Consider the following 16,058-nt stretch of genomic DNA (forward strand, 5'->3'; position numbering starts at 1 on the left):
CAGTGTCCAAACGAGCCGCTTTGCAAACTCCATAGTCTACAAATAAACTTTCCCAACCATATAAAATCAATGTCCACACCCTACAAATCCATTTCTCCAAATATTACCACTATTTTTAGTGGTGCTTTCCATTCATAAAAACAAGACAAGTATATGAACTTGACTGATGCACTAATTGTAGGCAGACTACAATTCACAAATAGATGCTTGGAAAGAACTTACAGATGATGGCTGAAAACAAAATATAAGGCATCACACCTTGACACATCAGCAAGCGTATTTGCAGTATGCGCTATAAATTACATGGATAACTTCCGGCTAGTGAAGCAGACTCGTAACTGCATGACCACCATTTTGATCTTTGCAATTACTGTAGTATTTATCAAACTGCTACTATGAAACACCAACTACTTACTCCAACATTAAAACAATAAATATAGGAGTAAGTTTGCTGGACAACATGGAAAAAGCTGAATACAAAATTCAAAAATACAGTGAGGCAAAAAAAAAACAAAAAAAAAAACAGATGAATACAATTTCCATGATACGAACGTAACAACTTTATTAACATAAGGAATCTATTTAAACAAAATTTTTCAAGTTTTCAGGGCAGACAGCAACAGTGCAATCAGTGACAGACAACAGGCCACAAGACAGACACGCAAAACATAACTGTATTCAGAGATGGCAAAGGCCACAATTTCAAGTATTAACAGTAACAAAAACATACACACACACACACACGCACAAATACAGAAACAAGAAAGTCCATTTCACTTTTAACATTTCCATGATCAATGCAAAAGTTACTCGAAACAAAGTTCTAAAAAATACACAAACATTTTTAATGATATTTCTGCCAGCACCAACTGAATGCATCATTTCTCAGTGAGAATTCTCCTCTAAAAATAAATCATTTTTTGGAATAGGCAGTTAGTTAACACATCAATGACACATTAACCAATGATAAATAAATCATGAGGTGTGGCGTGCAACAAATGTTATACTAAATACTTCCCAGTTGATATCAAATGCAATGTGATTAAATAAGAGATTTTATTGCATTTTCCCCATTTAGAAGGTAGTTGTCATTACCTTTTGACACCTGTGTTATGTTGCACATTACCAGTTGCTCCCTGTCCTTTGGAAGAATACTGTTGTGGTTTTTCCAAACATACACTACCAAGTTCAAGGTTTTTGGCCCTGTAACTCAAATAAATTATTTAGGTCATCTATGAGGCACACATTTCACCACTGTGTAGCCAGTTGGTTAGACAGTGTTTCTCCTGTTATTTTGTGTCCGTGGAGGTGTCATCAGCACATCCCATAATCCTCTGCAACTCCTGAACACAAGGCAAAATGGACTGGCTGTGCACCCGAGCCATCTTCAACCTACAGAGAGAAACACAAGAGTCATCTGCTGGACTTTCACCTGGATTCTCAGTTCAATGCAACATTTTGTTGTGTTTTGGCCTAATCAACTAATTACACAAACTTACAATTAAAACAGCCTGCACCTTTAGGAAAATGTTACTTATGAACCTATGGATATGATTACATCTTGGCTCCGTAGCTCATCAAGAGGCTAGATAGTTTGCACCCACAGAAAGTGTTTACCTAACTAGTAATTTCACTTTAGCAGCTACCTCAGAATGTAAGCAACAATCATTTTAATGTTGTACTCTGAATCATAGTTTAGCTGCTAGAATTTGGTGAAATGACTGATAACAAGACACACAAATGTGCTGCATCTCAGTGAGAGCTATAGTAAACACATGAGGCCAGATGTATAAGTGATGCACCAAAAAACATGCACATGCCTTTTTCCACACATTGGCTAGTATTTACAAGGAAAGAATGTGCAGTGAGAATGAGAGCACCTCACACGTTCTTCAGACCATGTGTACACAGTTTTAGCTGTGATCGGTGCAGGTAACATGAAGGCAAAAATTACATTTAAGGTGAGAGATGTCACCCTAAAATAAAACCAACTTTAGCTCTTTTGCCAATTTCTCTGATATTGTTATTTTTGCAAGTTGCAAAGTAATCTGTAAATTGTTAAAGGCACATTTCTTATAATTTTATGATACTTCATATTTACATTTGAGCCATAATCTCCCTGTTAATAATAATTTCTGATCTGATTTCTGATCCTGAATTGTGGCACGCTTTCTAAAGTCAGATTGAACATGAGCACGATAAGAATGAATATTTTTTATGCATCTGGCCCCTGGGTGGTAAACAAAGTGGAACTTCTAGCAAGGCAACAAAGCAAACTAAGTTCCTTAGGGGCTGGTAAAAAGGTTGGAACTTACATTTAACAGGTGACAAGATAGGACTCCAGTAGGATGCCCATGCTGCCTCCGCATTGCCTCAGCTGGGTATTTAAGACGGAAATTGGCTGCCATCCCATCAGCAAAGAAAACGTGGGAAGCCGCGAGTAAATCACAATTTAAGTCTGCGCTGCTCAAATATGCTCGGAACAGTTTTAGAAAAGGTAATCATTCACATAAATCAAGGTCTTCTGTCCCCTGAGTTGACCTTTTCTTAATCAAGTATTGTTGAGAATGGTGTTGGTAACCTGATGCAAACCTCTTATTAGTGCCACAAAATAAAAGGGAAAATTAAGAGATTTTATTGGTGAACAGAGGCACCACTAAATGACTGGTGCACTCTGACCTTCCTGTTATGTACATGCTGGGAAAAACACTGAAATAAAATGAAACCCAAATAACTCAAAAGACTGAGATTATCATGATGATCATTATTCCTTCAGTAATATATAAAAAGTGTGCGCGTTGACACGCTGTCAATGTACACTATGTATTGATTCAAACCTGGGGCATGTTCAGTCTCAACACGTTTTGCAACGCTGCGCTACGGTTTCCGGCTTGAACATGTTTCTCCAAAACAGTGTGAAACAGGTTTTGAGATTCTTATGTTTACCTCTGTTAAATGGGTGTGTCAGAGGCCTGACCCATTCAGCAGCTAAGTGTATGTAAATAAATGTCTAGTAGATCTTTACTTATTATACTTGCACGTTTTGCTTACGTTTCACACTTGCTTCGGTAATCTTAACACGTTTCTAACGCCTAAAAGCCCTTTAAATTAAAATGAACTAAACACTGCCATGTATGAAGACAAATCACCCGTGTGACACAACAGTGTTGAACGCACCACCATTTCTGTTTAAATAAATGTTTTACTACATTACAGGTCGTCAGAAACTAGAGTGAGTTACCTCCTGAGCAGCTCGCGTCCTCTGTCGGGTCCAGGGTGTAGGTGCTGCAGAGCAGTGAGGCTGTGAGCTGCCAAAATGCTGTAACACTGTTCTTTGAGAGCGTTATGGCTTGCCGTATCCCACTGTGGCAACTCGCTGGTGTAGCGCCATGCCATCAATGTGTGCTCCAACACAGCGTCCCACTCTTTGTTCCTCAGAAGAACTTGGCCCCACTCCTGACACGAAACCTGAGGGGGAGGATAAGGAGGTAACGGCTCAGAATGACACAAGTGCTCAGCTCACAGCCAGGTAACATATGGAGTCGTTTTTCATATATCGGTGAAAAATTATTTTTATGAAGACAAAAAGCTCATTGTGAAAAGAATAGCAGGGGTGTGCTTGAAGAGCCAACAACTCCTTTTATGAGTCTAAAATTAAATACATCACTTTCTTGCAAACGAAAATTGGACAGCAAACAAGTAAAATTTAATCTGCAGCCTTACAAAAAGTCTCATCATTTACACAGACAAGACTTAACAGCACCACTACTCACTTTGAATGCCACCAGGTGAGGATATGCCTTTCTGTAGCAGTGAGCGTCCCTGTTGGAGGCAAGCCGTGAGTAAGGTATGGACCTGTAAATATTTGCTTTCTTGAGTTGCAGGTCTTCCTGGAGATACTTCAGGTCCGATGCTAGGATCCTGGGATCTTGGCTCTAAAATGAAAGGCAACACAGTACATTTCACATTACATTGTACGTAGTGGACGCTCAGTGCATTTTGGCTTCCACCACACGTTTTTATGGACAAAATTTTACTTTTCTGTGACTTTTCAAGGACCCAAAATATTTTTTTTTTTGTCCTACCTGCCTGGTGTTTTTCAAACACATAAGATCCAAACTCAAGTCAAAAAAATTGCAACTTCCTTTATGATATGGACGGTATCGGGGACAGTTGGAAATTTAAAAATCCAACACTAATTTCTGCTTTTACAGGTTTTAGCTGTGATAAATGGTGTCATATTTGGTGGGGTTTTTTTTTAAAGAAAACAAGCCTTTCAAACCAGTTTTCTTAAATGAATAACTAAGTAAATACATAGAAATTTACATTTTTCCCCCAGGTTTCTATTAAAATTGCCAAATTTGTTTTTTTAAAAATGCTTTTTTTTCCTATAAAAATAATTGAATTACAAAAAAAAAAAAACTAATGTAATTATGTCAATTAATTTTTAAAGAAGGGTTCCCAGAGTGGGATAATCAACAGTTTGGTTGTCACGTTGGTTTATTCGTTCAGTAAAAAAATGCTCTGTACCTTCAAACCACCACGCTCTACTTTCAGAGAAGTAAAACTGCGTCAGGTGACAATTGAACATCCTCGGCTGCCCATGACAAAAGAAATGTGGCACTGAAGTATAAGGAGGGGGTCTGCATGGAAACTTCGGGATTAATGGCCATACACTGTTGAAACTAGTGACGCGCAGGTTTTGTTTTGTTTTTTATTAAAACTCCACTAACCTGGCTCATTATGAGAGCTCGTTATATGCTGCTAACAACCCATAAAGTCATGCTTTAACTAATGAACCACACCCAAATTGAGTTCATTGATTATGTTTCTGAAAGTTACTAATTATTTACTCACTTTATGACCCGCCTTTCCAAAGCATGCGATTTTTTTCTAACATATTTACCTAAACTGCGCCCGCAGGCTGTGCATCGACCCACGCATCACCAGTCAGAGCATTTTTCTTTTCTTAATACTGTCATGCAGCATGGCTAACATGGATACCTGCTCAACTAAGATGAGGGACCTGATGAGCTGTACAAGCCGCTGTTTGGACAGAGGGGTATGCTGCTCGTCCATCTTGTCACATTGCTCCTCTATCCTTCCCCTCCACACTCCACGAATGGACAAGTCCACTGCAAAACAAAGGGATAGAATTAGGACAGTGTTTGAAACTCAACATTTAAGCTGACCATTTTAGAGGTTTTTAAAAGAAAAAAACTTAGGTCAGTGGTCCTCAGGGCAGCACAAGAGAAGTGCACACATCAACTTTATCATGACATATTAACATTTTACAAAAAACATAAGTTGACAGTGATATAGCCTACACAACACTCGTATTACGTTCTAGTATTCAACTTTCATACATTTGAAAGAAATGAAAGTGGGCCAGTACAGCAACACCACATGCAGCACCACAGTACACTTTAATATTAGAACTGGTAGTAAGAATAACAGCAATTTGTTAAACATATTTTAAAAAATTATGATTACATTTGCTAATGATTATGTTAGAGTCACTTGATCACATTTTTTTGGTAAAAAAATATTGTTTTGGTACATGACATATCATATCGGTGCAGATATTCATTGAGTTTTTCGTAACTGCTCTGTGTATTTTGTATAGTATAAAGTAGTGGACTCTCCTACGGCTATGTTTATATTTACATGATTTATTATGTCATTTCTGTGTTTGAACGCAGGTTAAGTTATTTACTACAGCTACTGAACCGCTAATCAGTTTAGTGCAAATGATTATACCAAAAATTATGAACAGGACAGGAACCAAAACAGTGACACGTTGCAAACAAAGTGGCCTAGAAACTATGGTATGTTGAACCAGCCACTGTCGATTATTTCAGACATCTGTGCCTGGTTGCCCGTCAAGCTTTGCAATTTTTTTTCTTCACGTTTTTATCTACACTTTTAGTAGAGGGGTTGAACATTTATATTTGAGTATTGTAAGAATTATAATTACTGTCTAGACAGTAAAGACCAATAATAAGTAGGTAAGGAGGGATGCATTTCAAGTAACTAATGTAAATGGACTAGTCATCAGTTGGTATGCAGTTGCATTGTTGTTGTTGTTTTTTCCGGACACACAGCAGCAGTTTTACTGCTCTGAACATTATTGTGATTTACTGATGTAAGCTGTCAGACTCCCCAACACTGAAGTGAAAGGGACTCAGTAGTTAAAAACTAGAAACTGGTTTTGCAGGTTAGTGATAGTTGTTTGTACTTACATGAGTGTACCCGCTTTGGATTTGCAGTTGTGTTTCTCCCTCTTGGAAGTGGAAATGGGGCCAAACGAGCACTTAGTATTTCTTGATAGGACCTCCTCATCCGAGCTGTAAAAACAGGACATTAATTCAAATTGTGTGACTGTGGTTCGTGTCAATATTTCCTACAAAAGACCATTTTAACAGCAGGTTTTTATGACTTGTCACAGTAAGAAATGCATAAGCGCAACTCAGTTCCATTAATCTTCACAGTAAGCCATCCCAACATGTACAATACCAGTGTCTCCCCTAATTGGAATGCAGGTGTCATTAATATAACTGAGCACACCTGTGCTTTTTTCTACAACATGTCAAAACATCTGCTGTGAAAACGCTGTTTTATGGCAAACACAGCATACGGCGCGTCACATAAAACGACGGTGCAGTGCATTTTTATTTAAAACATATACAACCCTATTTCCAAAAAGTTGAGGCCGCTTTCTTCAATAAAATGCTGTTAAAAAGTAACATTATCAGCTAAAGTAACCAACTGTTTGTACTGTGGGCGCGCGCTTGTGATAACATTAGCATGATAGCAAAAGTGGCGCGACCTGCACAAAGAACACAACTTACAGCAGTTTTCGCAGCCTAAATTAAAGCTGACATATTCCACACTTACCTGCAATTTTGGGCTGTGGAGCAGGTATTTCCACCAAGGCGCGTCGTGGCTGGCACATAGCTGCCATTGTGGCCAAACTAAGCTGTTGAGATGTGGAGCTAACTACCTGCTAATAGCCGGTGACGCTTCTGTTAGCTGAACTTTAAACCCCACTGAGTGCCCAAACGCTAACTTTTCCACTGTTGGCTTCAGCTGGTGGACTCTGCAGATCCTTCAAAGGCGTCGATGAAGTTTACAAACTCGCGACAAGGATAAACTTGCTCGAATTTAACAAAATAATATCAGGAGTCCCACTGAAGCCTTCTAATGGAAGTAAGGAGACACTACAAACTTTTGTTTGCGGCACCGTCAGTACAATGCTGCTGAAGCGCGCGACACGAGTTGCCGCGCGGGCGTGGTTTGCTGCATGTGTGGACCTGATTGGTAAACGTCGCAGCACGTGCACAACAGGCGCCCAATATGCAAAAGAGGTGGCCACTCCTCCTCCCCTACGTCTGTTCCGCTGCTTGGGAGAAAGATCACGTGATGATGACAAACGCTGGTGCACGGATTGAGACTTTAATAGATGCGCGTGGCCACAGCAAACATTTTTAATCATGCTTGGTGTGGCCACGCGCATCTATTAAAGTTAAAGTTTATTTAATTCTATATGTTAATTCATGGATAGAGGATCTTTTTAATACCCATTAGGGATAAACTGCATGAAGTAATCCTGTTTTCTTCTTCATTATGTCCTATGTGTCCCATCACTTGCTCAATAGTGTGAACCACAACAACTTTAGCAAGACGGATACTAAACAACACATAAACCTGGACTCTCTAATTAAAGGCCAGTTTGTCTGTGCAAGAATGGCCGAACAGACATGAATTCATTTTAAGCAAACAAACACATCATGTACTGTATGGGTGAGAAGTGGGAGCAAGTCATTGTTTTGGTGTTCACAAATAAGTCTCAAGTTTATGCAGTCAGGTCCCGTGCAAAGTCCCACATCAAGTCCGCGGTCCTCAACTTTAATTTTTTTCTGCTGATTTTGTCAAGTCGAGTCTAAAGTTATCAAATTTGGGATTTGATTCTGACTCACCTTGTGACTTCCTCTTACTGCGCCTGTAATGCATGTAGGAATCAAATATCTGTAACTAGATAAATACACAACAAAAGAAAACATGTTCAAACAGATGTGCATGTTGCATTCAGTTAAACAAGTTAATCCACAGCGTACCTTTCATCTTAATATGAACAGCATCATAACAAATTGTATGATTTTTACCAAATGCTATGCAACAGGCATCCTATATTGACATGATGGCTTCAATGTATGCAGACAGTAGTTTTATAAATTGACATTAAACTTATTGGCTGTTACATTTTTATTCTGTGATGAAATAACGCTCAGAACACGAGCGCTCATTGTACGTTACAGTAAACGATTCAACCAAAAGACATGGTAAGAGACAAAAAAAAATGTAAAATGTTTTTAATAGGTCGGTGAATTACTGAAAAAAAAAAACAGGAGTTTAATTTCTTTCTCAAGAGACATACCTGTATCTTGATACATTGTGTGGAATAATAAATAATTTAAGCACAATATCTATTCCAAAACAGTTGATAATAAAACACAAAAACTTAAAATTTATTAGATATAATTAACACAGTAGTCAATGTGAAATATTTGTAATAAATTGAATGTTTTCTTAAATGTTATTATGCATGTGTTATCATAGTTAAATGTATCTGAATTTGGGGGGGGACAGTTTGTTATTTACTGTTTAATATTGTTATTTGAAAATAATCTATGTGCTAAATTATAAAGCAGTGCTAAAAGAGAAATTCTAGTGTCCCTGTACTTTCAACATTTCTAACAAATGTTCCTTTCATGTTGCAAAAACAAAAAAGGAAGAAAAACTGCATCGTAACGCAACAGGGCTGAAATTATTTCACTTTAACAGTCATTCAGAAATTCAACCTAACATTAGGTGGAATTGTATAAATACAATGACAGTCACAATTTATGCACTGGGCTAACAGTGATGCACTTTACTTACATTTCTATGGATACATTATAAATATCTGTGGTAAAACTGCACTTAATGACTTTATTGATCTGAAAGTGAATTCTCTCCAGCCCTGTACAATATTAGAGCAAATTAATCTGAATACTCAATGGCTTCTTGAAACTGCTACGGCAAATGATATAATCATATTGTCTTTATGTACATTATATACATTTTTTTTAAATAAGTTACATAATGCACAGGGTAAAATCTATTAGGTACATATCATATTACAAAGGTCTGTGACAGTATGGCTTTGTAAATTTACATTACAATATTGTCATCAGAAAAAGCAAGTGCAGTCAGGTAGGACTGCCTTTCAGCATCATTTTTTCCCCAGTTTTGTGTAACTTTGTGTAACTAATGTTTTTTCCAACTGCAACACTTAATTGATTTTGATATGGAGACCATCCAGACATTATATGAAAAATATATAACTTTTTAAGCTGAATCAAAAATAACTAGATGCTCAAAGACAGACTTCTACTGACTGTGTAGGCCACACTATAAAGCATAAAGAGTAGCCTCTACTTGCTAAGCAGCGTTTTAAGGGAGCGGGTGAGTGCGTTAGCAATGGCCGACATTGTACTGGAGTGGCGGACCAGGGCTTTCACGCTGTGCTCCCCTGGTGCTCCCACAGTTGCAGCCTCAGCCGCTTTTAGCAAACAGATATAGTTCATGACAACCTCGTCAACCTTTGCCACAACTTCTCTCTGTTGGTGAGAGGCTGAGGCTCCGAGCCCCCTCACCAGACACATACAAGCTTCACACAGACAGCACAGCACCTGGAAGCTACATGTCACAGCTAGCAGCATCTCCTCAGGACTACTGTGGGCCTGCGCCATCCTCCGGCACGCCCTGCCTAATTCTTTTGACTCAACAGATAGGAGCTGCTTGTACTGGGATACATCCTGGAGAGGCATCTGAGCTCCACGGTCGTAACGACCCACACTGGATCTCACTAGCGCAATGAGCTCACTGGCGTCACGGCGGACATCAATGAAGCCAGACGGGAAGCCATACATGCGGTCCTTGAGTGCATTGATTCTTGAGAGACGGTCGCTAAAGCTCATGTTATTGAGGACCTCCCCGTACAGCTGCTCCCCAGCTAAATCCACTGCTGAGCCACAGGGCAATATAGCTGATGCAGCGGCACCGCCATTGTCATTATCATTCCCACCACGGCTTCGTCTGGGCCTTTCCCACTCAATGTCATCATCCTCTCCCTCACTCTTACGTTTAAAGAAACAGTAGCTAAAAGGCCCGTTGCATCTCCATGGACTGGTGTCCAGTTTTTGGGAGCCCTTCATGTGTTTATTGTCTTTCTGCAATGGAAACGCCACAGACGCCCTTCGACTATCTACCCGATTGCCTGTAGACCAGCACGTGTGGGAAGATACGGAGCCTTGGGAGTAGCTCTTGGACAACCGCTTCCTTGTCGGCCTCCGCTGGACTTTGGTCTCACCTTGCTGGGGCACAGATGGTGACAGGGGCTGCTGGCTCCGGCTTCGAGTTGGCTTATCAAACAGAACCTCCACGCTACCAGACCTGTCCGTCACATTGCTGGAGCTGCGCTTCAGCTCTCGGCCCCGTTGCAGGCTGTTGCAGAAAGGATCGGTCTGTGGCAGGGTGGGGGTCACAGCCTGGATGTGGTTTGTCCGGGACGAATGGACGGTATCCTGCATGCATCCTGAGTTGCTGGAGCTAGCGCTGGCTTGCAAGGGATTGGAAACAGGAGGTGGTGGGGGAGGTGGTGGAGGAGATGGAGATCGTGTGTTGAGAGTTGGAGATGTAATGCAAGCCCTAGTAGTTGATGTCTGCCTGACAAAAGCTGAGGGGTGGTCCCCCCTTCCTAGTGAGATGGTGTTGGGGTCTGCTCGTTGGCCACTCACACTGGGGGCAGCAGAGAAACAAAGAGAATCATTAGGACGAGAATGAGGAGACTGACGGACTGCATGCTTTGCCCTCGGGTCTGATCTGAACCAGTCCTCAGTGCTGCTACTAGGTTGGCTTCTTGACCGAGGTGGGGGGTGGTTAGTGGCACCCTCGCGGTTTCCACCTGCTACAAATCCCCCATTACGATTCATAGAGCCTTCTTTCTTATACAGTGACAGGAAGTGCTCTGGGTCCATACCACTCCTCTCTAGTTCACTCTCCAGGCCAGAAAAGGAGCTTCTCCTCTCAGTAGTAGCTGGCCTGAAATCTAGACCATCATTCAGTCTCTGAGCATGCATGTCAGGACTTCTCTTGAGTTTGGCAGGAAGCGTTGCAGAATGGTATGACTGTGGATTTTTATTTGCCAGCTGGAAAGCGGTTGCATTAGGGTTTACTAAATTTGGGCTGAGGAATGGGGATGATATGGAGGAAGGCATACATGGGCAGCGAGCAATAGTGTTTCCCCTATTCTTAACCATTTCCACAAGCTGAGGGTTGCTAGTGATAAAGCGTCTGGTGTCCTTTTTTACCGCCCCACCCATGCCTGCACTGTGCAGCTTCCCTCCCTGATGCATCTGGCTGACTGTTAGATAGTTAATCAGTTGTCTGTAGGCCTCGCTGCCTTCCTTTTGGTTCAGCGCCTTAAAAGAGGCCTGTTGTTTAGCATGCAGATCATTGTGGGGCCTCTTGCTCCCAGTACCTGTTGTCTCTTTATGCTTGGACGGTGTGGCTGAGGAGGGGCGGCCTGGTTCAGCCCCAGCAGCGGGAGGGTGAATGTTGGGCAGCATTTTCCGAAGGAGGGTGGGGTCAGCATGAGGGTGGAGGTCTTTTCCCTGAGTGCTCTGGCTGCCACGAGGGATTACAGGTTTGTTATCTTCATAGTTTAGCACCCTGAGTAATGAGGAGGAGGAACTAGAAAGTGGGTGCCTTTGCAAATGGTGGTGTTTCGATTCAACCGCACTGGGGCCGAGGGGTGAGTCAGTTGGGGTGGCGCAGGCGCTACTGTTCGTGCTGCCACCAGCATCCAGCGATGAGCACAGAGAACCCTGGAGTGAACTGTGGGCTTCTCCTTGCAAATTGGAAATCCGTTTTGCTAGATGGTACTCACACAACCGTGCAACACTCTGCTGTCTGGAAATCGGCTGATGCTCGTTTTGTATGTCCGATCCCTGGTCCGAACCTCCTAATCTGGATTTTTTGGTTGGGGACAGCAATGATGCCACAACTAGATGTTCATCTTGCTCAACAGCTGCAGCTTCGTTATCTGCGCCACAGTCCCCCAAGTTGACAGCATCTAACAGGCGATCAGAGGTAGTGGAGGGAGGGCGGGGTATTCTATGATGGTCACGGGGGAGGTTGTTCATTCCAACGCCCTCGGCTGCGGAGTTTTCTACCAAAATAGAATTCTGTCGTCTTTGGCTCTCCCCCCTCTCACAGAACGATGTGCGCTGGTCCAATTCAAGATGACTACGGCTCCCATCACTCCCACCTCGATAACCTTCCCTTGTGCTGAAGGTGTTGTACTTCCCACTAGAGTCTGCAGACTTTTTGTGATGCTTGCCCCCTGGTGTGGTGGAACTTGGGCGCTGGAGAGTGGATGACATGTTAGTCTGGGATCTCACCGTCAAGTTGTCCAGCCCTGATGATGCAGTGTCCAACAGAGGGCTCCGTCTTGGAGGAACTGCTGGAGGCTGAAGGTGCCGTGTTGGACTTCGGGGTTTCTTCTGTATCGTTCCTACTGTGCTGGGTGAGACCGGGAATTCTGTTTTCTCCTCAAGTAAAGGTTGGTACCCTTCCCTTGTGGCCACCAGAAGACGCATGTGGCTCTCGTTTAGCCTGTGAGAAGCTGCCAGTTCAGAGATTTCAGTCATCTCTGAGGAGTTAGTCTCATTGCCGGAATCTGAGGACGACTCTTGGCTAAAGCCTTGAGAAGTGTAAACACCTGGAAGATAAGAGATACAACATTTACTATGGGTCATTAAGCTAACTGCTGTTAAATGTCTACTGTATTTAATATTACACAGACTAACGACAATATTTGAAATGTACCCTCTCAAAGTTCTACCCCCATAGTAACATAGCATATTAACATAACGTGCTAATATTAACTTCTCTACACAGAAGAAAACAGCACTTAGCATAACAAAGTACAACAGGAAAGGGCTGAGTTGTTGGTGTTCTGCCAGGTTTTTTGGAACACAAGGCAAACAGGGGAGGGCATTAGGCAAGGCAATTTGAGGAGGCACATTATACAAATAGCTTCTGTTCTGATGTCATGGATGTGTTTTGGGAATTTGCTAACCTAAGATGTGCAAGAGGTCACAGAGAATTAAAGTTAAAATGTAAAAAACGCAAATGCAAAAAATGATTACAGTAGGGGGAAATAGTTATGACCCAATAATTTTGAACTTTTCTCTGATAAAAAAATATCATAAAAAACAAAAATACAAACATTTTTAGTGTTCTAAAATGAGACTCAAGACCACAGACACAGGATTTATTTTGGGTGTGTCATGGTGAGCAAAAAGGACTGAAAAACAATGTTAAACAAAGATGTAAAAGACAGTGATTAAACATTGCTTTGCTTGCATTTGTATTCAACAGACCTGGATTGTTACTGCCGGGTGGTGGTGGGGGAGGCCTCTGTTCAGAGACAGAGAGAGCCTCCAGTGCTTGTAGAGTATTCATGACCGCACTATCCAGCCTCCTCTCCCCTCCCCTGCTTCCTTCCCCCTCCCCATGTGTCGGGATGGCATCAATTAACGACACCGGTATGTCATCGTTGTCCTGTGTGCTTAGCGGCCTTCCCTCGGGTGCTGCGTCCTCATCTGAACTGTCCCGGAAGCCTGGTGGTGGAGCTGCGATTGCAAGATTGAGTGTCTGCAACAGTGTGTCGTCTTCGTCGTCGTCGACGCAGTCGTCTCCCTCAGGGGGAGGCAGTGATGTCAGGTCGATGATGTCATCCGTGGAACCAGAAAGCGTGAGGAAGGAAGCTTTGCCGGCTGCTGTGGTTAACCCCCCTCCTTGGTTGCCACAGTTTCCATCTCCACCTCCTCTGTCCTCACTTACAGGTGTCCCTCCTGTGGAATCTTCTTCGCAGGAAGCATCGTCGTCATCCTCTGCATCGTCTGTTGTGTTATGATAAAACAGATCCCTCAGCAGTGGTTCCTCGCCACCTTCCTCAGTTATAATGTTACTATAGACATGTGCCAGACCACTGAACTGAAATGGCACCCTGTCCTGTGGCCGAAAGTCTGTGTTGTTGTGCAAGTAGGCCGGTCTGTGCTCGGGCACCTCAGGGCTCTCTAACAGTCTTTCATAGCCTGAGTTCTTAGGCTTGTTCAAAGGTGGGTCCCCCCCAAAAATAAATGACACTTTGGCGCTCCGAGGTGAGTCTTGAGGTTTGTGTCTGGTGGCAGGTGGAAGAGGAGGTGGCAACGGACTTCTCCGTGTCCCAGGGTCTCTGTCTTGGTTTTGGGGTTCATGAAAGTAAGGAGAGATGCTGTTTTCTCTCCGTCCGTTGTCCGAATACTCAGAGTCCCTGTTATAGACCTCTCCCTGGCTGGCTGACGGCTCCTCGTTGTCCCCCAAAGATGTGCTATACGGCCACTCCAGGACTCGATCCTGACCTGCAGACAGCAGAAATACAAGGTCTTATTATTTCATGTGTTTTATATTTTATGTTGGTTAAATTTTAATGCGGCTGCCTCCTCTTCACTACACTTTTTGAGTGCGCCACTTCAAGACTTTTGAGGTTTTCTGCTGCACTGTAAAGCATCAATTTTTAAGCCACAAGATTTTTTCTTCTCAAAATGTCTCTGTGGTTATATAGTGTGTGTGTGTGTGTGTGTGTGTGTGTGTGTGTGTGTGCGTGCGCTCTGCCAGGACAGAGATCCTGCCACTTGTCTCTATAGCATTCATGACACAAGTAAAACTGTGCAGAAAAACATACACTTTTTCATCCAAATGCAAATCAGTTCACTATAATAAAAAAAACAATTGCAATACTGACTGTAAACATTGAGCTGTGAATGACTTGTTGACAGTGCCTTGTTGTAGAAATAAGTAGCAAATCCATGCTATTTTGACTGCACACACATCCAGGCACACAAAATAACTCACTTGTGTCATCCCCTCCTGTGCTATTGCAGTGAGGCATGCTGAAGATAGATCTCCTTGAATCCACTAGGAGGCGGTAGTAGCCTGCTGTTAGGCAGGCCAGGTTCATTGCATCACTGGACTCCATGATTAGTGTGATAGGCTGTGGAAAAAGGAGGCAAACAGAGTAAGACAATGTCAAAAGAGGCAAGAAATAAAGGGGAAAAAGCATATACTATATTTGTGTGGGGCGGAATAAAGTTTGCTTGTACTGTTAGACGGGGCTGTTCTCACCCTGACATCTAGAACATGTAGCTCAAGTCGGACGTTGGTCTCATCCTCAGTGAGGATCTCGATGCGGTTGACGTGGCTGAAATCGGCCAGTAGGGCCACTAGGTTGGTCCGGGTATTGATAACATGACTGATGCCGTAGCGTGGGCCCACTAACAGCGTCACGTCTGTCTGCTTCTCCCCTTGCTGCACAAAGTTGTGTATGCATGTCACAAGTAAAAGTTAAACAATTTTGACATTGAGAGAGATGCAAGGCTCAAGTTTGTTTTCAAACTTTTAAAAATCCTTTCTGGAACTAATGGCCTTACCAAAAGTATTGATTTGAACTCCCTCCCTCCGTAGAGTTTGAGTTCGCTGAGGTACCTCAGGTAATGCACCTTGGCCTGCAAAGCAGTCAGCTGCACAGAGAGAAGTGAAATACATTAGTAAGCATTGCAAATAAAATCACTTTAACCTGAACAGATGCATTTGTCTTCTAATGTCAGGATGTAAAGCACTCTCAAGCCATTTTGGTCTGGACCACTGGTTTTCCATTATATCCCATCATGTCATTTAAATCTGATCAAAATCCAAAGCGCTGCTCCACTGCAGAATATTTTATGGCTTGCTTCTGTGGATGTGAGTTCCTCCGGCCATTTAGGATCAATTGGATTTTTTAAATTCAAACTTGAAAGTACCAAATGTGCATTTTAGCAAAGCACTGATGCTTAAACTGCAAACACATACAGGCACGCGCGCACACACACACACACACACACACACACACACACACACGCACTCATTAA

At 42.4% G+C, this 16,058-nt stretch overlaps 2 protein-coding genes across 6 annotated transcripts in view; both read right to left on the reverse strand.

Annotated features, from left to right (window-relative positions):
• Positions 1–536: 536 nt before the first annotated feature.
• Positions 537–7,317, reverse strand: LOC121962861 (uncharacterized). Its single transcript, XM_042513177.2, has 6 exons — positions 6,898–7,317; positions 6,243–6,347; positions 5,005–5,135; positions 3,774–3,935; positions 3,242–3,468; positions 537–1,392 (listed from the first exon to the last, which is right to left on the reverse strand). The coding sequence occupies exons 1-6, from the start codon at positions 6,962–6,964 to the stop codon at positions 1,290–1,292; spliced, it is 795 nt and encodes a 264-aa protein (XP_042369111.1). The 5' UTR covers positions 6,965–7,317; the 3' UTR covers positions 537–1,289.
• Positions 7,318–8,343: 1,026 nt separating this feature from the next.
• LOC121963003 (FERM and PDZ domain-containing protein 4-like) overlaps positions 8,344–16,058 on the reverse strand; it is an 84,413-nt gene continuing 76,698 nt past the window's right edge. For all 5 annotated transcript variants that reach the window (XM_088074286.1, XM_088074290.1, XM_088074289.1 and 2 more), the window contains exons 12-16: positions 15,582–15,671; positions 15,277–15,459; positions 15,007–15,145; positions 13,491–14,513; positions 8,344–12,826 (exon numbers count right to left, since the gene is read on the reverse strand). In XM_088074286.1, coding sequence (XP_087930412.1) covers positions 9,477–12,826; positions 13,491–14,513; positions 15,007–15,145; positions 15,277–15,459; positions 15,582–15,671 — 4,785 coding nt within the window. In that variant the 3' untranslated portion in view covers positions 8,344–9,476. The remainder of the gene's footprint in view (positions 12,827–13,490; positions 14,514–15,006; positions 15,146–15,276; positions 15,460–15,581; positions 15,672–16,058) is intronic.

This window comes from Plectropomus leopardus, chromosome 24 (genome assembly GCF_026936395.1).
Source record: "Plectropomus leopardus strain MGB_pleo_1.0 chromosome 24, ASM2693639v1, whole genome shotgun sequence".
In the NCBI taxonomy this organism is placed as follows: Eukaryota; Metazoa; Chordata; class Actinopteri; order Perciformes; family Serranidae; genus Plectropomus; species Plectropomus leopardus.

Excerpts from the sequence above, each read along its gene's own strand:
- LOC121962861 (XM_042513177.2), bottom strand. The coding sequence starts at position 6,964 with ATGGCAGCTATGTGCCAGCCACGACGCGCCTTGGTGGAAATACCTGCT. Across the intron at positions 5,136-6,242 it reads TCCAAAGCGGGTACACTCAT|TGGACTTGTCCATTCGTGGA; the intron begins GTAAGTACAAAC and ends TTTGTTTTGCAG. Across the intron at positions 3,469-3,773 it reads CTCACCTGGTGGCATTCAAA|GTTTCGTGTCAGGAGTGGGG; the intron begins GTGAGTAGTGGT and ends CCTCCCCCTCAG.